This window comes from Platichthys flesus, chromosome 4 (assembly GCF_949316205.1).
Source record: "Platichthys flesus chromosome 4, fPlaFle2.1, whole genome shotgun sequence".
Classification (NCBI taxonomy): Eukaryota; Metazoa; Chordata; class Actinopteri; order Pleuronectiformes; family Pleuronectidae; genus Platichthys; species Platichthys flesus.
In genome coordinates this window covers 28194612-28215747 of record NC_084948.1, presented here as the reverse complement: position 1 = coordinate 28215747, position 21136 = coordinate 28194612, and the positions used below count along the sequence as shown (strand labels likewise).

The 21136-nt window shown below is 46.1% G+C and overlaps 2 protein-coding genes across 4 annotated transcripts in view; one reads left to right on the top strand and one right to left on the bottom strand.

Annotated features, from left to right (window-relative positions):
- The window catches only part of col4a4 (collagen, type IV, alpha 4), a 28062-nt gene extending 19345 nt beyond the window's left edge, over positions 1–8717 (top strand). Inside the window, exons 32-47 of one of the 2 annotated variants that reach the window (XR_009920525.1) lie at positions 2–109; positions 335–513; positions 732–795; positions 876–950; positions 2419–2526; positions 2747–2854; positions 3084–3155; positions 3395–3523; positions 3636–3743; positions 3825–3980; positions 4259–4507; positions 5193–5309; positions 5570–5758; positions 6132–6415; positions 6711–7395; positions 8016–8717. Coding sequence is in view for 1 of the 2 variants with exons in the window: in XM_062386531.1 (XP_062242515.1) it covers positions 2–109; positions 335–513; positions 732–795; positions 876–950; positions 2419–2526; positions 2747–2854; positions 3084–3155; positions 3395–3523; positions 3636–3743; positions 3825–3980; positions 4259–4507; positions 5193–5309; positions 5570–5758; positions 6132–6415; positions 6711–6956 (2192 nt within the window). In the remaining variant the exon portion in view is untranslated. Of the gene's footprint in view, position 1; positions 110–334; positions 514–731; positions 796–875; positions 951–2418; positions 2527–2746; positions 2855–3083; positions 3156–3394; positions 3524–3635; positions 3744–3824; positions 3981–4258; positions 4508–5192; positions 5310–5569; positions 5759–6131; positions 6416–6710 lie in introns of both variants that reach the window. The other variant, XM_062386531.1, reaches the window with a different exon arrangement.
- Positions 8718–8937: 220 nt separating this feature from the next.
- The window catches only part of exoc3l2b (exocyst complex component 3-like 2b), a 26601-nt gene continuing 14402 nt past the window's right edge, over positions 8938–21136 (bottom strand). For both annotated transcript variants that reach the window (XM_062385790.1, XM_062385791.1), the window contains exons 4-15: positions 16479–16717; positions 16132–16398; positions 15930–16048; positions 15493–15607; positions 14986–15096; positions 14283–14383; positions 14077–14193; positions 13809–13944; positions 13506–13628; positions 11465–11620; positions 11260–11381; positions 8938–10670 (exon numbers count right to left, since the gene is read on the bottom strand). In XM_062385790.1, the coding sequence (XP_062241774.1) occupies positions 10382–10670; positions 11260–11381; positions 11465–11620; positions 13506–13628; positions 13809–13944; positions 14077–14193; positions 14283–14383; positions 14986–15096; positions 15493–15607; positions 15930–16048; positions 16132–16398; positions 16479–16717 (1895 nt within the window). In that variant the 3' untranslated portion in view covers positions 8938–10381. The remainder of the gene's footprint in view (positions 10671–11259; positions 11382–11464; positions 11621–13505; positions 13629–13808; positions 13945–14076; positions 14194–14282; positions 14384–14985; positions 15097–15492; positions 15608–15929; positions 16049–16131; positions 16399–16478; positions 16718–21136) is intronic.

Genomic DNA, 21136 nt, shown 5'->3' with positions numbered 1-21136 from the left:
GGCTGTAAAGGGGCCCCAGGGTCTCCAGGGGAAACCAAGTACATCCTCATTAAAGCAGAGCGAGGAAAACCAGGGACCTCTGGCATCAGTGGCTTTCCAGGACCACGAGGTCAGAGTCAGTCGAGTACATCATCAGTCATCACTGGTTAAAGCTAACCTTTGTCACACAGCACTGGTTTCAACATGAATCGAGGTTGTAATTCTTCCAGTCTGATCTCTGGCAGTTTGTTCAGTAAATATAAAAACCTGAGTCGACCATTTCCTGGAGACAGTACTTACCAGTGTCATGTTACTGATCCTCCAATCTGAATCCTTTAACACATCTTCTCTACAGGTTTTAAAGGTGTCCAAGGACCTCCAGGTAATCCAGGGTATCCAGGAATAAATGGACCTCCAGGTATCAAAGGAACCCCAGGAACACCAGGTCGCAACAGTCCGCCAGGATTACCAGGACCACCTGGACGTCAAGGACCTCCCGGACTCATCGGCTTCCCAGGAGAGACAGGAGATCCAGTAAGAAGAAAAAGGACTTGATGAGTCAGAATGAGTGTATGGAGACAGAGTCAAGCAGGAAGTATGGCTGCTCCTTGTACTTGTACATGTTTGACCGTCAAAGGTTTTGGTCACTGAACATAGTTGTTGTAAATTTAGGGTATGGCTGAAGTACTAGAACTTTATTTGAAAGTGTTTAATGTTCAGAAATTGATATATGTTTTGTTTTTTATTTGCAGGGTGACCTGGGATGTCCGGGGAAATCTGGAGAAACCGGTCATGAAGGATGTACCGGACAGAAAGGTACATTGTGACCCAGCAAACTACTGTTGTTGGTTCTTTCCAGTGTAGGTTGTTGAGTTAACATTGTTTTTGTGTCTAAGGTGACAAAGGAGCCTCTGTTGGTTGTCCTGGTACACCAGGAGAGAGGGGACTTCCTGGAGACTTAGGGCCGTCTGGTAATGATGCGGTTCTGGTTCTGTAGCAGTGAGAGAAGAGATAATATGTTGTAAATAATTATTTGTAGACATTTTTGTAATGGTGATGAATACATGTTATTGTTGTACACTATAAACCAGTGATTCTCAAATGGGGGTACGCGTACCCCTGGGGGTACTTGAAGGTACTCCAGGGGGTACTTGAGATTTTTTTTTAATATATTTAAAATTAGCATCCATTCAAAAATCCTTGAAAAATTGTTATTTAACAAATATGTAATAAAAAATAAGTGTAAGTTCATGAACTAAATTTTATATTCAGTAGGCTTTTCAATTTAATTATCCTAAAAAAACAGAGTCTCCCCCATACCGATGGTTTGACCCAACCTGGCACACGCCACCTGTCATCACCTGTCATCACCTGCCTTGAAAACTTCAACAATGGACTCGAGTTGAAGTGCAGCAGCAATGCTGCTGAAACACGGAGGGACAAGCGCCAAAGAAGGCGAAACCAGAGCAGAGAGCCTTCCCTTAACAACACCGTGAGAGCTAGTGCCTCTTCGGAGGGGCGCTACAACGTAAAAGTTTTCCGTTGTGAAGTTAATGATTCATAACAAGAAGTCCGCGTCTCTACCGGTACCCTTTCAAAATAAAAGCATGTAGTACAAAAAGGGAAATGAAATTGTATGACCTTAAAGCGAGCAAATATTTCACAATAAAATAACAGAAAGAGACTTCAACAATATTAACAATAACATAGATTGGGTTTTTTCTGTGGGGAGAGATTAGCCAGCAGTGGCATTTAGCCACCACATCTTCACCGGTACCTCCAGACAAAACATGAAAGTCATGTTGCTAAGCCACCTGAGTTTTTTAAGAGGAAACTTTCTGAATTCAGGTCATCTCAAGACACGATGCGAAAAGCCTCCCCAAAGCAAGCGGAAACAAGCTACCTGTCAGTATTCTTTTCGATCTTTAAAGAAGATATTTTAAAATGATAAATATAAAAAAAATATGTTTTGAGCTAATCTTTTATTTAAAACTAAGTTAATGATTTATTTTTTGGGAATAAGTGTTTAGCTATAATTAAGTTCATGAGTTCAGTTTGAGAACGCATCTTTATTATGATCCCAAAAGAGGTCACTTTAAGTTGATAATTATATTGAGGTGCACAAATCTTTATTTATATTGAGATAATAATAAAAGTCTTTAGTTATTTTTATATCTTTTTATGTCGAAATAGTTCAAGAGAGACCACTACAAATGAGCAATGTTATTGACATTGATGGAGTTTTAAATTTGAATGTGTCTAATTACAAGGCTTAATAAATCACATTACATCTTTCTTTCAACCAAAAATGCTTTGCGCTGGTCAGGGGGTACTCGGCAGAATTTTTTCTTCGAAGGGGGTACGTCACTGAAAAAACGTTGAGAACCACTGCTATAAACCATCTAATTTCTGTATGAATCAGTAGGTTTTGTTTTTCAGGACCTCCTGGAGCTCGTGGAGAGCCTGGAGGACCCGGTTTCATCGGGGCTCCAGGTTTGAAAGGTTGTAAAGGAGATCTTGGCCACCGCGGAGACCCGGGTCAATCAGGTAAATAGCCATAACCAGGACTTCGTCATTATTTACCTTTACACTGTAATACTGGCCAATCGTGTGATGTGTTACCATAAATTGTGTTAACAATGGAGAACTTGAAAACCTTCTAAAGGTAAAGTATCTGGATCACCCTTAGTCGCTGGCTGCAGTATAGGTATTAAACTGAGACAAACCTGTCTTCTGTCTTTATGTCTGTCTGTCTGGTTTATTTCAGGTGTGATCGGTCCTTATGGTCCCAGAGGACATCCAGGTGGTCCAGGTCTTCCGGGCAATGCAGGTAGTGATGGGCCCCCAGGACCACAGGGCTGCCCAGGACTTCAAGGTGAGAACTCAAACCCAGACCCATGCCATTATTTAAAGGCAATTGTACTTGCAACAAATTATAACAGAAATGATGTCAAGGCCCTTTTCATCAAGAGGTCTAGATATAATCCTTACAATATTAGGGATTTTTAGTATCCTTAGTTTCCTACAGTTGTTGGTTTTGTGGTTTTTGTTATATGGAAATGACAGATTGTGAGTTCGATTCCCAAATTATTTTGTTGCATCAGGGGCTCCTGGACCGCTGGGACTTCATGGACTAGATGGCCTTAAAGGAGTGAAGGGGGACATGGGGACCAGAGGTACAAGTCTTACACATCTTTTCTGATAAGATTATCCATCAACCCAGATACCGAACCCCCTGATATCATGTGACCAAAGATGAGTTTATCAAATTGACTTTGATTAAACCCAATTCTGTTTGGGAATCTTGTATGAGAACATCAATCTAACACGCTTTTTATATTCTGTATTTTATCAGGTTAGAGCGACAACGCTGCCTCTGTGAAACTGTTTCCTATAAATGTTCATGTCTTTATAGGTCTGGCTCTGCCAGGTCCTCCAGGTCTCAAAGGTCTTCCAGGGGATAAGGGTCCTCAAGGTCTTCCAGGTCCCTCTGGTCCATCCCAGCCAGGACTACCAGGATCCAAAGGCCCCCCAGGACCCGAAGGTCTGTAACAGCATGACCCCCACCAGCGTTAAATTGCATCATAGTTTACAAATAAGGATCAGAACTTAAGTTGGATTCTTTGTCCGTAATGGGTCTTAATGTGTCATTGCAGGACCACAAGGCAGTTATGGATCTCCAGGTAAACCTGGACCAAGCTGTAAAGATCCTGTCCCAGGCCCTCGTGGAGATCCTGGTTGTCCTGGACCAGATGGCGAGCCAGGTAGATCTTAACACTCAGGTTGAATTAACTTCAACAGAGGAGTCAAACTGGATACCATGTGACGTGACTTTGATGTTTCAGGTTGTCCTGGGGACATGGGGGATCCTGGTCCAAATCCTCCCCTAGCTGGGGATGAGGGAGACAATGGAGACACAGGGTACAGGGGACTAGTGGGACTAAAGGGATATCAAGGATCCAAAGGATTGCCAGGGATCGCTGGAGACCGGGGAGTGAAAGGTCAGACTCTCAATGTATCTCAGAGTTCTTGATATTGAAAAGCATGACATCACTGCTGACTGAGCCTCATTCAGAGAGCTAACTGCTAATGGGAGTTAGCTGTCATTACCTGGCTGGGCCTTGCTGTTTTAAGCTCAGCTCAGTTGGAAGTTAAAATCTGTGGTTCACAATTCAGATTATTAGAAATTACTGAAAACTGTTTCAGAATGTACCCCCATACACCTAATCATGGACGCTCATTAGCACATCTATGTGTGTATGTGTTTGTGTGTGATCAGGTGTGAAAGGGTCACAAGGTCTGATGGGACTTCCTGGTAATCAGGGCCAAAGAGGTTGTCATGGTTCTGGAGCACCTCCTGGACCTAAGGGTCTTGATGGATTGGTGGGTCCAAAAGGGGAAAAGGGAGGAGTCTCCCCCTTCTGCAACTACCTCCCTGCCCCACCGGGGCCCCCAGGTTCCCCTGGCCCCCCTGGTACACCTGGAGAGATTGGCCTCATTGGAGAAATCGGCCTGAGGGGTTTCAAAGGTGAGAAACAGAAATTGGACGAGGTCCCATTCAAACTCTCGTCTGTTGTCAGACAATATTTTGTTGATTGCTTGGCTCATAACACAACCAACGTTAGCATTAATGATTGCTGACCAATGAGAATCGTTGTGAGTTAAACTTTACTCACCAACAGCTGTCTCCCTGTGGAACTCTCTTTACTGTGCACTATTCGTTCTGTACGCAATTCAATGACTTAGATGCAGCTGTTTCACTGTATATATATTTACACTGTATATATTCTGTTAAAACTGTATGTATTAGTTTTGATACCAAATATATTTTTTATGTCTTATATTTTGCTTATTTCTTGCTGCTATAACATTACAAATATCTTATCTTAGAAACCAGCACCACCATTAACTGCAGTTGTCATGCTAACCTGCTAGCTAGCCACCTGCGGCTGGTCCGTCATTCACTGGCAGAGGAATTGAAACAAGTCCCTTCTATGAGGGAGAGCCAATGAAATGTTAGTAGGGCTTTTTGGTAGTTTGACTCTAGTTTGATTAGAACAGAGGATGTTGCTCCTTGTTGAAATTCATGAGACAAATTCAGATTTGTGAATATGAATATGAGAACAGTCAAATACCAAACACATAATGGGAAACTACCCACATCCGTTTAAGTGGTTGAGCTGCTGATTGTTAGGATGGTTGGTTTGTTCCAGGTATGACGGGGGATCCTGGCCCTGAGGGACCAATTGGCTTTGTGGGGCCCCCAGGTCCAGATGGAACCCGAGGAGAGGCCGGCCTGCAGGGGGAGAACGGAGATGTTGGAGCCAAAGGTGAGACCTCTGCCTATCTGGGTGTACCTGCCCATTTCTCCTTGGATTTTACATTACGTTACTTTTTTACTCAAGTTCAGTGATGAACATAATTACATTCTTACTTCTGTCAAAGCTAGTTACATCGTTTTGGTTGTTTTTTCTCAGGTCAGTTAAGTTCGGACCAGCATGGCCGTCAGATTAAGTTTGGGTGCAGTTGATGTGGATCATCTGTCAGTTGTTTTGTCAACATAACTCCTGTTCTGGTTTTTGTCTCTCAGGTGATTCTGGTCCAATCGGTGCCCGCGGTCTTCGTGGCCCATCCAGAAACTTGAACTCAGGTTTCCTGTTGGTGAGGCACAGCCAATCAGATCAAATTCCCACCTGTCCATTAAACATGAGGGTCCTCTGGAGCGGATACAGTCTGCTGTACCTGGAGGGTCAGGAGAAGGCTCACACTCAGGACCTGGGTATATACTGTGTATTTATAAACACATCAACACACACATTCTAAGGGTTACATGCTGTTAAACAAAAAATGTAGAATTCATTGTCACTGCCAGCATCACCTCCATCTCACGATCGGGGGTAAAGCGGTCGTCCTCTAACCAAGCTCGAACCGCAGGCCAAGATACTGAACCCCAAATAAACTGAACTGTAAAACCTTTTGAGTGATCATCAAGAAAAGTGCTGAATAAATCCCCATGACAGCCCTGCAGGTCCTTCAGTGAGCTCCCATTCATCCACACAACACGTTCCTTCAGGAGAACATTAGAGATCTGTAGAGAAGATCATTTCAATGAGATCCCTCCTTCGTTAACTCTTGCACTAATGATATTTCAGGTCAGGCGGGGTCATGTATGCAGGTATTTTCCACGATGCCGTTCTCCACCTGTAACATGAGAGCCTGCTCGTACGCAAGTCGCAATGACAAATCCTATTGGCTGTCCACGAGGGCGGCCCTGCCCAGCCTCCCTGTGAGCGGGCCCTCCATCGAGGAGCACATCAGCCGCTGTGTGGTGTGTGAGGCCCCCTCCTCACCTGTCGCCCTGCACAGCCAGACCTCTGAGCGGCCAGACTGCCCCCCCCAGTGGACCAGTCTGTGGACAGGGTACTCGTTTCTCATGGTAGGTAATGCAGTACAACGACTACAGTACTACTACTACTACTACTACTACTACTACTGCAGCTCCCATTAATACTACAGAAAAAACAGTGTAGTGTAGTGCTAAAAGTATTAATCCCACATCAGTACGATAATACTACTGCTAATGCTATACTGCTAATATTATGAATAATACTCCAGCTAATACTCTTGCTATTAGAAGTGGTGCAGCTGCTACTACAGCTAACACTGCTAATGCTAATGCTAGCTCTGTGGCTCGCTCACCTGACTATGATGTCATTTCCTGTGTGTCGCAGCATACAGGTGCTGGTGACGAAGGCGGCGGTCAGTCACTGACGTCATCAGGGAGCTGTCTGTCGGACTTCAGGGCCCAGCCCTTCGTGGAGTGTCAGGGGCCCCGAGGAACCTGCCATTACTTTGCCAACATCTACAGTTACTGGTTGACCATAGTGGACACCTCCAACGGCTCCTCCACCACGCTGACCGACAGCTGGCAGCAGAGGAGCAACATCGGGAAGTGCAACGTCTGCATGAGGGATTGAGGAGGAGGAACACCACCTCCTCCTGCATGAGGGAGTGAGGGGGCGATGCTGGTTCACTGAGGAGCAGGAGGTGAAGCATCCTTTCAACTCCCCCCTGCAGGAGGCAGCGAGGAGCTTCTCCACCGAGCAGACGCACAAAATGAGACTCGCTGGTTAAGGTGTCTATGACGAGAGACAGTCGTGTCAGTGACGATGCTGCCAATCAACTCCTCGACCAATCAGGTCCAGATCTTCAGGAGGGACTGGTCTTCACTAACGATCAGACAGATGTGTGATGTCAGGTTTCGTTACAGGTTATCACATCCTGTAGCAGCTGATCGGTGGATCGATCTCTCGTCATCCAATTACGATGACGAACTAGGGAAGTTTAGGACTCGCCTCTAGCCCCACCTGGTGGCCAACCAGGACCTGCCCCTGAATATGCTCTCTGATTGGTCAGGTGAGAGGCAGTGACTGCATGTCATTGGTCGGTCAAGGTTGTGTTAATATTTAGACAGAAAATCGTGTGAGAAGATGTGAAAAGAATTCAACATTAAAACTTGAAACAACGAGCAACACTGACATCGCAGATCAGAACCACAACCAGAACCAAGATCATGATTCAGACCCACAATCAGAACCAGGATCATGATTCAGACCCACAATCAGAACCAGGATCAGGATTCAGACCCACAACCAGAACCAAGATCATGATTCAGACCCACAATCAGAACCAGGATCATGATTCAGACCCACAATCAGAACCAGGATCATGATTCAGACCCACAACCAGAACCAAGATCATGATTCACAACTACAACCAGAACTAGGAGCTGAAAATATGACTCCATTTATATTATATCCTCCATGTTCATCTGTATAGATCTTCACTCTTTGGTTTTTATTTGTGTTTTAAATAAAGTCCACTTGAATATCTGTGTTTCATTTAGAAAGATTTAATGTTTCAATATTTTTAAAGTTATAACAAAAAACTCTCAAAAATGTTTTTAAAAACAAGTAACTTCCTGTTTCTGTCATTTAGGGGAAATATTTTGTGAATTTGTGTTTCTCTGGTTTCAGCCTGTGTTCCTGGAAGCAGACCTGATCCTCATCTCTGTCCCACTCATTTGTAAATATGTTTGAACTCAGCCGTTTTATATTTTTACCGTTTTTACTGTGTCCTCAGAGTTATTTATTTAGCCTGAAATTAATGTTGGTGCTATTCAATGCTTTATTTGCTTGTTTTTATTTTTGAAAACAAAAAACACAGTGAGGCCCGACCCCTCCCCATCCCCCGACAAAATAAAACGTTAAAAAAAAAAATTCAAAAGATATCCCTCTGACTAAAGTTAGAATTTTATTTCACATTTCTGTTTGTGTGTTTTTTGTAACAGTGAAAACTGTAATGTCATAAACAGCTGTTTTTTTCCATCGAACTTTAATAAAAGAGGGTTTTTATATATTTTTTCAATGTTTAAAGATAAAGTTTTAATCAAACTACGTTTCCCTTGATGCTTTGCAGGAGACCTGTGTTTTTTAGTTTGTTAAAATGTCGAGTTCACTTCAGCCATTAATCCTTTTTAATCTCAAATGGGCGGGGCTTGTTTATTACTTGAGGAAGGTCTGGATGTGGTGGGGCTGAGGGGGCGGGGTCACTGTGTGTGTTTGTATTGTATTTAAACATGTGATATTTTTAATCTGTAGGAGGAAACTTCTCACTAACACTTGTGAAACATTTGACTCTGTGAGCAGACGACTTCAATAAAGTGCATCAAACTTTCACTCAGACTCTTTAATGGTTAACGTGAACAATGAACTAGAATTGTAGAGCGACTTTCGACGTGTTTTCAATCAGCTGAAATGTGACAGTTGAACGTGCTTAATAAAGAGAAAATCAACTCATACTTGAAATCACCAAATATTAAAATAGTGTTATTGAATTAAACTTGAAAAATGTCAATTCAACAAGAGCTTTATAGAAAAAATGTAAGCGGAGCCGTGAGTGATCTGATGTTTTATTCTCAACACAAAGTTGTATTTCATGCATCCACATCAACAGGAGACAGACACATGATCGACACACACAGTGTAAAGTGTGTGTCTGAGTGTCGGCTGGAAGAGGTTTGCGATGATGGAGATCTTAAAGGTCGGAGGGACCTTGAATGCAGCAAACCAACAGCACATTGTTCCTGGAAATATTGAATAAAAAGATCATTGAAAGTTTTGTTCACAAACTGAAAAACCACGGATTCGAGGATCTTCCAAACGTAGAATTGGAAGATTGTGTGATGTCGGTCATCACCAGCAGAGGGAGCCCTCCCTCTGGTTTCACACATTCTGAAGTAAATGTCTGTTTATCCGAAAACACAAATAACAAACCTGCATTTATCTCTGAAGAATTTTATCAGAAACCTCATCACACCAACGAGCTGGAGCTAAAATCAATGCTTTAAATACACAATCAGCTGAAGAGACTCACAACTCTTTGTCTAGTACCTTAGATTAAATGTCTTTTCTCTTATATCCTGTGCAACAATAAAACTACGACTGTGCAGTTACTGTCATGAAGCAAAAAATTGAAAACCCCAAAACAAACTCCTGTGAAACCCTGAAGTATAAAAACCAGCGAGCAGGTCTGTCTCAGTCCAGATCCTGAATGAGCGGCTCTGATGAACTGAACTGTGGTTGAGTCCTCTAGTTCTGGTCTTTGTCCTAGAGTCCACCTCAGTCCAGAGTCCACTTCAGTCCAGAGTCCACCTCAGTCCAGAGAACTGCTCTCCTCTCGTCCACCCTTGATAAAGTGCCTTTCAGCTCAAAGTCCAGAAATCAAACAGGGATGAACCTGATCTCATATTTAAAATACAAATCAAATCTGAAATCATCAAATATAAAATCATGATGCAGGTGATTCGTGACAAACTGGAAGTGGAACCTGTTAAACATGTGAAGATCATGTGGAAACAGCAACACACACATATCAATGTCTCCTTCTTTTTCGTTACACATGTTGTTGATCTGCTGACTCACTATTCTCAGTGTGTTGATTGGAAATATTTAGGTGAAGCTTTAAAATGAGTCCACTGGGATTCCAGCCTCTGAATATTATTATTTAGTGATCAGCTGACGTCAGGTCCCACTCGGGTTCGCCTGCTGAACTCAGATCAGGGGAATTCAACAGACACGACAGAGAGGGGCTCTGATCTCGTTGGACTGATTCAGTTGAATTGAAAGTCTCCGACGTTCACCCGATTGATGAACGTTGGAGCGATGATCCGGTTCGATTCTGAGCTGACGACCTCGTGTTGGGATCCGACTGGTTTCTGTTGTTTGCACTGATGGTTTCATGGACAATAATCCTGACTCTTCATGGAGTTTGATTAGAACTAAACCAAAAGCCTCAGTTTCACTTCCTGTCAGACAGAAGACCTGAAACCTGGTGACCCCTCTCAGAGAAGGTCGTCGGGGTTCTCCTGGACGGGCGTGCGGGCTTTGCGTCGGCGGGGTCTCAGCGCGGTGAAGCAGGACGAGGCCGTGAGGGCCACGCGGCTCAGGCCCACGTTCAGGCAGTGGACCTCCGAGGTGACGGGCACCTCCGAGAAGAGGCCGCGGTCACGGGCGAGTCGAGCCGAGCCGCCGTCGCTGCTCTCCAGGTCCTTCACGATGTTCAGGATCTCCTGACGCTCCGACTGCCGAGTCATCCCCCGGATGTTCAAAATGGCCGACACGTGTTTCTTCCTGGAAACAGGGAGAGAGAGAGAATAGGGAAGTTCTTTTTCCCTCTTTGTTTCAGAGCGTGTTAGAGATCAGGTGGAATTGATTTCATTTCATGTGAGATCTTTACTTTCATGTAAAGATCTCACACAGATTTCCAGCTTCAGCTCTTCTCTTCGTGCTTACACTCGTTTCTCAGATGAAACACCAAACAGGAAGTAGTGATGCCACATGAGGCTCTAGAGTTCTCTACATGATCCTCACTTCCTCTCAATTCAGATATCCCAAGAGCTACTCATTCATTGGACAATCTCGACAGGTGAGTCATCGTCAGCCAATCACAGTGTCTCATACCAGGAATGGGTAATCACCAGTTCAGCTAATCAAAATGTTTCTCAGTTTATGAATCAGTGCAGTTGATCCTAACGTGTGTTAAAGCATCATTCTTCCTGTGGGAGGAGCCCAATGGAGTGAAGCTGATTTAATGATCAGTACTTTGATAACCAATGATTCAAATGAATCAAGAAACTTTAATAACATTGGACACATCAGAGACATGCCTGTTCTATCTTCATGTAAATGAAGGATCCTGTTAATCGCTGCGTTTGTTTACCTGACGTCCGGAAACTCTCTGACCAGAACCCCCACCTCCATCTGGACGGACGGGACGTCCTCCAGCTGGATGATCTCTGAGATGTGAGCGAGCGCGCTGTCCAACCAGCTGGACGGAGACTCCTGTTGGACACACACAACAGTTACCACCTGTGGACGTCCCAGCGAGCAGCGTCTCAGCGTGACCTTTGACCCTGAACACTGACCAGGTCTTTGAAGAGGACTTTGATCTGTGTGCCTTCGTCCCTGAGGCGTCCAGCCATCCTCTTCCTCATCTTCATGGAGGTGCAGAGGATTCTGCCTCGCATGACCGAGCGAAGGTACTCCATGACCACACGGCGGTGGACCTCCGCCACCAGCAGCTGAGGGCGAGAGACACAGAGACACAGTGAGACAGAGAGATAGAGAGACAGAGAGACAGAGAGATAGAGAGACAGAGAGACAGAGAGACAGAGAGAGACAGAGACACAGAGACACAGTGAGACAGAGACACAGTGAGACAGAGAGATAGAGAGACAGAGAGACAGAGAGACAGAGAGACAGAGACACAGAGAGACAGAGAGACAGAGAGACAGAGAGACAGAGACACAGAGAGACAGAGAGACAGAGAGAACGAGAGACAGAGAGACAGAGACACAGAGAGACAGAGAGACAGAGACACAGAGAGACAGAGAGACAGAGAGAACGAGAGACAGAGAGACAGAGAGACAGAGAGAACGAGAGACAGAGAGACAGAGAGACAGAGAGACAGAGAGACAGACAGACAGAGACACAGAGAGACAGAGAGACAGAGAGACAGAGAGACAGAGAGACAGAGAGAACGAGAGACAGAGAGACAGAGAGACAGAGAGAACGAGAGACAGAGAGACAGAGAGACAGAGACACAGAGAGACAGAGAGAACGAGAGAAAGAGAGACAGAGAGACAGAGAGACAGAGACACAGAGAGACAGAGAGACAGAGAGAACGAGAGACAGAGAGACAGAGAGACAGAGAGAACGAGAGACAGAGAGACAGAGAGACAGAGAGACAGAGAGACAGAGACACAGAGAGACAGAGAGACAGAGAGACAGAGAGACAGAGACACAGAGAGACAGAGAGAACGAGAGACAGAGAGACAGAGAGACAGAGAGACAGAGACACAGAGAGACAGAGAGACAGAGAGAACGAGAGACAGAGAGACAGAGAGACAGAGACACAGAGAGACAGAGAGACAGAGAGAACGAGAGACAGAGAGACAGAGAGACAGAGAGACAGAGAGAACGAGAGAACGAGAGACAGAGAGAACGAGAGACAGAGAGACAGAGAGACAGAGAGACAGAGACACAGAGAGACAGAGACACAGTGAGACAGAGAGACAGAGAGACAGAGAGAACGAGAGACAGAGACACAGTGAGACAGAGAGACAGAGACACAGTGAGACAGAGAGACAGAGAGACAGAGAGAACGAGAGACAGAGAGACAGAGACACAGAGAGACAGAGACACAGTGAGACAGAGAGACAGAGAGACAGAGAGAACGAGAGACAGAGACACAGTGAGACAGAGAGACAGAGACACAGTGAGACAGAGAGACAGAGAGACAGAGAGAACGAGAGACAGAGAGACAGAGACACAGAGAGACAGAGACACAGTGAGACAGAGAGACAGAGAGACAGAGAGAACGAGAGACAGAGACACAGAGAGACAGAGAGACAGAGACACAGAGAGACACAGTGAGACAGAGAGACAGAGACACAGAGAGACAGAGAGAACGAGAGAACGAGAGAACGAGAGACAGAGAGAACGAGAGACAGAGAGACAGAGAGACAGAGAGACAGAGACACAGAGAGACAGAGACACAGTGAGACAGAGAGACAGAGAGACAGAGAGAACGAGAGACAGAGACACAGTGAGACAGAGAGACAGAGACACAGTGAGACAGAGAGACAGAGAGACAGAGAGAACGAGAGACAGAGAGACAGAGACACAGAGAGACAGAGACACAGTGAGACAGAGAGACAGAGAGACAGAGAGAACGAGAGACAGAGACACAGTGAGACAGAGAGACAGAGACACAGTGAGACAGAGAGACAGAGAGACAGAGAGAACGAGAGACAGAGAGACAGAGACACAGAGAGACAGAGACACAGTGAGACAGAGAGACAGAGAGACAGAGAGAACGAGAGACAGAGACACAGAGAGACAGAGAGACAGAGACACAGAGAGACACAGTGAGACAGAGAGACAGAGACACAGTGAGACACGTACCTGATACGGGGGACTGTCCATCCTGTGATACTTCTTAAAGTGATCTTTGATGAGCGCTTCGATCTGATCGTACGGCTCCGAGTTACTGATCCACTTCTTCTTCACCAAGCGCTCGAAGAACGGCTGAAACACAGACGCACACACACACATACAAACACACATACACACAAACACACACACACACAAACACACAAACAAACACACACTGGTTAGAAGATCTGAGTTGATTAAAATATGGCCTCTGCAGATTAGATTTTTTGCCACGGGTTTTGTGTGTCTGTTTGTGCGTGTGTGTGTGTGTACCCTGATGTGTAGGTAGAGTCGTTCTGCCAGGACTCGAACCCCCTGCTGAACGATGTGATCCAGAGCTTTATTGGCTCGATGCAGAGAGTCCTCACCGAGTGACGGATCACACTGAGCACAGCGCTGCACGAAACCCCTGCACACACACACACACCATACACACACACACACACAGACACACAGACACACACACAGTTTAGATGGCATGGACACTCTCCTCAGCTGATAAGAAGCTCTGAGACCGGGGTTGTCCCTCGTGTCCTCGGACCTGAACGGGGGACAGCAGTTGACCAGGGCGATGGTTTTGGACACGTATCCGTCTTCATTGTCTCCAAACATTCCGCTCTGCATCCCCTCGTGGAACATGTCCACTTTACGCTGGAAACTATAACACAAAATCACAGACCGTCACTACTTACTAGTAAGACAAGTGTGTGAGTGTGTGTGTCTGTGTGTGTGTGTGTGTTTGTGTACCTGTAGAGGAAGTCGGCCAGACCATTGAGGCAGCACTGAGCGACTCTGGAGCCCAAACTCTGGTTGATGGAGGCCGAGCGCTCCAGATCCACCTGCAGCCGCTAGAACCCACAGGACTTATGTCGTAAAAATAATATTAACAAAACTTACTTCATCCAAAACGACCAGAAGGTTCAGTGATTAAGATCAAAGTAGAAACTGTTCTGACTAACAGAGCTGCACGTTGACCACTAGAGGGCAGCAGCTGCTTCCAGTGGAGATCACTACAGTGTGTCTGTCTGAGTGTGAGTGAGCCATTGTGTGTATGTCTGTGTGAGTTTGTGTGTGTGTGTTTGTTAGTGAGTGATTGTGTGTGTGTGGGTTTGTGTGTGAGAGTTTGTGTCTGTTTGTATGTTAGTGAGTGATTGTGTGTGTGTGTGTGTTTGTGTGTGTGTATGTTAGTGAGTGTGTGTATGTGTGTGTGTGTGAGAGTGTGTCTGAGTGTGAGAATGTATGTGTGTGTGTGTGTGTGTGAGAGTTTGTGTAAGTGTGTGTGTGTGTGTGTGTGAGTGTGTCTGTGTGTAGGAAGTGCTCAGTGTTGACTTTGGCTGCAGTTGAAGGTCGACCTCAGAAACAATCAGAATCCAGCAGCCGCGCTCTGATTGAAAAACCTTTATTTAAACACACAGGAAGTGACCTCGGCTACAGGGGGCGGGGCTCTTACCTGCATGACAGTCTTGGCCAGATTGATGTGGAACTCCTCGATGTGGAGCGTCTCCATCCATCGCTTCTCCTCCTCGTCCAGCACCTGACTCAGCTCCGTGGTCACTTTCGCCTGCAGGGGGCGGACACAGCTTCATAACAAACACACAACCAGTAACACAACAGGAAACTCATTACTGAGAGGACAAAGACGAACGAGGCTCCTGCTGGCGTCCTTTACACCTGTGGTCTCCAGGAGGCGCTAGAGGGGGCCTCTGTTGCCTCTGTTCCATAAATGTTCTTAGTGCTCTTAACTACACAAAGTGACAACAACCATCTCTGTGTACAACACAACAATGTTTGAACATTGTTTTTAAGTTGTTGTTTACTTGTGCTCTTCTTTATGAGACAAAGACAATTTTCACTTAATAAGTAAATATATTAATTTACTAACAACCTAAGGTTACTGTTCATGTTTACTTGAATATTTGTGTGTGTGTGTGTGTGTTTGTGTGTGTGTGTGTCTCACCCTGACGGAGTTCAGACAGTCCAGCTGCAGTCTGTCCACGGTCTCTAGGGGCAGCAGAGGGCTGAGCTGTGAGCGACTGAACGGACTCGTAATGCACACGGTCCCCAGAACATCACTGAAACAACACGCACATGGTTAAGACACACACACGTACACAGACGTTCTCTCAGGGGACCACGCTGCACTGACTCACTAGAAATACAATTTAAAATAATTAAATAATCCAGACAATATTAATAAATAAAAAAAAATGAAATAGATTAAAATGTGCTCATCTCCTGGCTTCTAGTGTTGATCATGATGATGAAGTCGACCTTTGACCTTCTGTGTCACACTGTAAAGTGCTGAGGCTCAGTGTCACGTGATGAAGTCGACCTTTGACCTTCTGTGTCACACTGTAAAGTGCTGAGGCTCAGTGTCACGTGATGAGTCCTCACCTGTCGTAGACGTTGTGGAGCCAGTTCAGCAGTGAGTAGATGTCTGTGATCTCCAGCTGGCTGTCGGTGATGGCCTCCAGGCGCCTAGCCACCGCCTGATGGTAGCTCTGCACGTACACCTGAAGGTCAAAGGTCGGAGTTTTCAAACTAAGACGAAAGCAGAAACGTTTCTATGAGATTGACTTCCTTGCTGTCGTCTCACCTGGAAGGCCTGGAACTCCTCGGGGTAGATGGAGACCACGTTCCTGTTGGCGGCCCCCAGGTCCTCCACCACCCGGGCCCGGAGCCGGCCCAGATAACCATCCAGCTCCCCGGCCGTGAACTCCGCCTTCTGGGGCAGCGAGCCGTCAGCTGCCTCCTCCACGGCCTCCCTCCACCTCTGCTTCAGCTGACGAGGCCTCGGGCCCCCAGGGGCTGCCCCCCCACTGAGGGCCCAGTCTTTATCCGCCTGTTCCTCCTGCTGCAGCACCTGAACACACAAACACATACACAGAGGTCAACAACGCCACCTGTGAACTTCAGTGTACCCATGGCAGCAGCAGTCCTCACCTGAACCACCAGGCCCAGGTTGGGCCCCGCGGTGGGGGACCTCAGAGACTCCCTGACCACAGCCCACAGCTCCTTCTGCAGCTCCTCGTAGAGCAGCTCCACGTCCTTCGCCTTCCTGCGCTCGCTGTCCTTCACGCTAGCGCTGGTGTCCTCCTCGTTACACTCCTGCTCCAGCTCCTGGATGTGGGAGTCGGCCAGGAGCAGGTCCCGCCTCTTGACGAGCTGCAGGATCTCCAGGACTGAGGGAAACAGACGTGAGACATCAGAGGCCGAAGATCATGTAAAGTGTTTGTTACAGGAGGTCAAAGGTCAAACGATTTACATCGTCTCTGAGTGTTTGGTGCGAATGAAACTTTGGGACTTTGTGTCATCTGAAGTGAAACCAGGGTGTCGCTACACAAACAGTGCCTCAGTGTGTGATGCTCCAGGGACGGCTGCTCTGAGGTCAGTGTGAAGTCGTTTCAGGGAGGATCCTCTGTGGCTGTCAGACCGATGATGTCAGCCCTGAGATGACCTCATCTCACTTTATTCAGGGAGGAGCTTCACGTGCAGGACACTGGGGGGGGGGGGGGGGGGGGGGTATTTTGGCGTCAGGACTGAAAAGTTTTAAACTGTCGAGTTAAACGATGAAAACAAAGTTTCACTGAGTTCAAGAGTGTCAAAGGTTCAACAGGAATCTGACGTTTCATCATCTGATGTCTGGACACGCTTCATGGGATCTGGTTACTTCTGGTTTCTCACTGTAATTTAGAGCCTAGAGAATGTTGTACTTCTTCTTCTCTGGATTAGGATGAAGTCTGTTTCTGGACGTCAGAGAAAATAAAGACGACGAAGAACTTTACACAAAAGTTATTTTTAATTTACATGAAGTCAAACCAGAAACAGACACGGCACCGATAAAGAGGAAATGAGCTCTATGAATAAAGTTTGATTGGTTGATCGATCTGTCTGAGTAATAACCAGATATAAATACTCATATGTACAATCAAAGTATAAAAACACAGATAAACCTAACTCAGTTCATTCACACAGACACACACACACACACACAACCCTCCTCTCAGAAACACAGCTCTCATTGTTCAGTTTCAGTCTTGGGAGGAAATCTATTCCAGCTGGGTGATGAAGCCCCGCCCACCTCCACCCATTTCCTCAAACCATCCCCACCCCACCACCCCGTCACTGTGAATTTAACCCCAGCTGCATTATGTGTGTGAGACGACCAGCAGGTGAAAAACACGACTGGAATGTTGTCGTCGCTAGAAACATCAGCATCCAGTGTTCCCTCTCTTAGCTCCAGGTTTGGTCTCCACCACATCCTGAAGGAAACATCTGGATCTCAAATTACACCGGCGTGAAAACTCAGTGGAGGTGAACACGAGGAGCTGAGCGACTCTGAAACTGAAGAAGCTGAAGCTGCTGAGTCAGAGTCACCGGTTCAGATGCACCTGAGACATGTGTGTGTGTGTTTGTGTGTGAGTGTGTGTGTGTGTATGTGTGTATGTGTGTGTGTGTGTGTGTGTGTGTCCACGCAGACTGTAATCTGAACTCTGTTTCTACATTTTTCTCGTCTCCCGTCCTCAGCTGGTTGCTGATTGGTTGCTGCTCCTCCTGAGCCTCGGCAGCTTCTCATGTGTCGTATCTGTCACATTAGGAACAAACTGGAAATGCAAATAAAAACTAAATAATAATCATTTCCCTGGGTTGAAGTATTATGATGTAGTAACACTTGTTTTCTCTCCTCTGTGCTCATATTTATTTGAGTATAAATAAACCTGACAACCAATGAGAGCAGTGCGTTAGGGCTGTCAACTGTCAATCATCGGCTGTCCCACATGTTCCAGCGTCCATCATCGGAGGAGAAGCTTTGTGAACTTCCTGTGAGATGCTGGACTTGTTCTGCTGGTTTCTTCCTCGGAGCTTCTCCTCTTCCTCCCTCAGGATCGTTTCCTGTCGCAGCTGAATATCTGATGAGGCCAGCTCCGTCCCTGCAGCCACAGCTGGATGGAATCTGTTTCCTCTGGTGGTTCAGTGTGTTCATGTTCAGTTCTTCCTCTGCTGACAGACACAGATAAGCTTCACTGCGACTGAGCCTGCAGGCGGCACTCTGGGCTGAAAACCTCCTCCGACATCCTGAGCAGGTTTTCCAGGTGAATTCTTCTGTCGGACGTGAACAGTTTATCATGAAGTTCATCACAGACCCAGAAGAAACATCGCTGCTGAAACAAGTTTGACTCTGAAGAGGGACGAGTCATCAAATCAGAGGATCCCCCAACTGAACTGTGACCTTTGACCTCCGAACACCCGGACTCTAACCCGCCTGTGGACCTGCTCTAGCTCGGTTGGCAGCTGTTGAAGCTGTTGACGTGTTTATGCTAACTGACCGGCCGGCTCTGGACATCAGGACACAGTCTTCACGATGAGCACAAGAAATCCTAAACGCAGGGTTTCAGTTTGGAACAATGGGAGTTTCACTTGTCTGTGATTGATCTCGAGTGTTTGAGTCTTTGTGTCTTTGTGTCTGACGTCTGAAGACAAACAGGAAGTGAAGCAGCAGCGTCTTCGACAGGAAGTCATCGACCGGTCCTCAGTGTGAACTTCTTATCAACTCTCTGAGAGAAAGACAGTTACACAACCAACAACAACGTGCTGCTGGAGAACTTTCTACACAACTGAGCCACAACACAACATGCAGCTGACTGTGGTGTGTTCAGGGGCTGCAGGACTTTTAGCCAACGATCTGTGTTTATATTTCACCTTCTACCTGCAGCCGCTCACAGACCTGCTGGTCTCTGTGTGCGTTTCATTAATCCCTGGTCAGGTTACCACAGAGAAGCAGGAGTGTGTGAAGGGTACATTTCTGTGTGTGTGTGTGTGTGTGTGTGTGTGTGTGGTAAAACACTCCTTCTTTTCACCTCAGACATAAACTCCATGAGACAGAGTGAAGGTCAAAGTGAGTCCAGCAGCAAAAACAAAACGAAGTCTCATGAAACCAGGGTCCGGTCTGAGACGAGTTCAGAGTGGAGCTGAACATCAGGTGTGAAAGGTTCCTCAGATCCCAAGAGGAGTTCTGGATCTGGATCCAACTGAGCCTGGTTCTGGTCCACACTGCTTCATTCATGTTCTCCATTCAAACAGAAAGACTACTACCCCCCCAACACGTCCAGGTCAGATGCTTTCTACCAACCAATCAGAGTCAAGTACAGTTAGACTCCGCCCACATAGGTGATGAAGCTTCAGAAAACGTCCTGGACCCTTTTCATCCATCTACGTTTCCTGTGTCTGATGTGATGAGTGAATGAACACGTGCACGCTCACTCTGCAGCAGCATCACAACGTGCACGCTCACTTTGCAGCAGCATCACAACGTGCACGCTCATTGTGCAACAGCATCACAACGTGCACGCTCATTGTGCAACAGCATCACAACGTGCACGCTCACTCTGCAGCAGCATCACAACGTGCACGCTCATTGTGCAACAGCATCACATCACCACTGCTGCTGAAACGTCAAGAATCACTCAGAGATAGAACAAGTCTCTATAAACATAAGCTTAGACAAATATTATATTTCATAACAAGACTCTTCACAACACACAGACTCACACACACAGACACACACACACACACACACACAGCAGATGTTTTTTGGGCGTCAATGGACTTGAAAAACGAATCACGAGCGTTAATCTCTCCACCGTCATCGTGAAAAATCTTTCTTGTTAAACTCTTCATCTGATTGGTGCACCACCATCATCATCATCATAATGTGCAGCAGCACGACAGCTGATCTTCATCCTCTTCACGCAGAGCGGGGGTGGCGCCGGGCTCGTCTTCCTTCAGAGCTGATGTGCGTCTGGCAGCCCGGCTCTGAATGCTCACATGAGAAGGCAGAATGCATGAAGACAACGATCAGACGCTCGATGCACATGAACTCACCACGACATCCAAACAACCTGCTGGAAACACAACCAGTGTGTTATACTGGTGTTGATTTATATTCTCCTGGTCAGATTCCTGTTGATTAACGACAACGATCTCCATCTGAATCTTGATCTCTGATGCGACTGCAGCTTTGATGTTGATGTATGAAACTAAAATGTCATTTATTTAACGTCTACTTTGATATTTTAGTTTGGTCCATGTCCCATCTACTAACATGAAGAGGGTGTACGACCTTTACTGTAGCCAGCCACCAGGGGGCGAGCAAGGTAAATTGGCTTCACTTTCTGGAGCTGTCATGTCATGTGTGTTCTATTGCAAAACAGAAGAAAAGGATCAGGGTTGTTTGTACCTGCATCACTGTTATGTACCATTCAAACACACACACATTCTCACAGACAGACACACACACACACACACACACACACACGCACACACAGGAACCTGATCTACTGATTCGTAGGTTTTAACAGCGTCTGAAAACAAGTCCTGACCTGAAGTCAACAACTCTCTGAGTTTGACTACAACAAACAGGGAAATGAGGCGTCATGTTTGTGTTGACGTGTTTGTGTTGACGTGTTTGTGTTGACCTGTTTGTTTGACGTCTGTTAGAGACCTTTCATTTGAACATGTGACAGTAACAACAGCTCAGTCTGTTTCTCTCCTGTTCAGAAACATCGTCTTTCATTCACTGATCATTTTCTTTGTCTCACTCT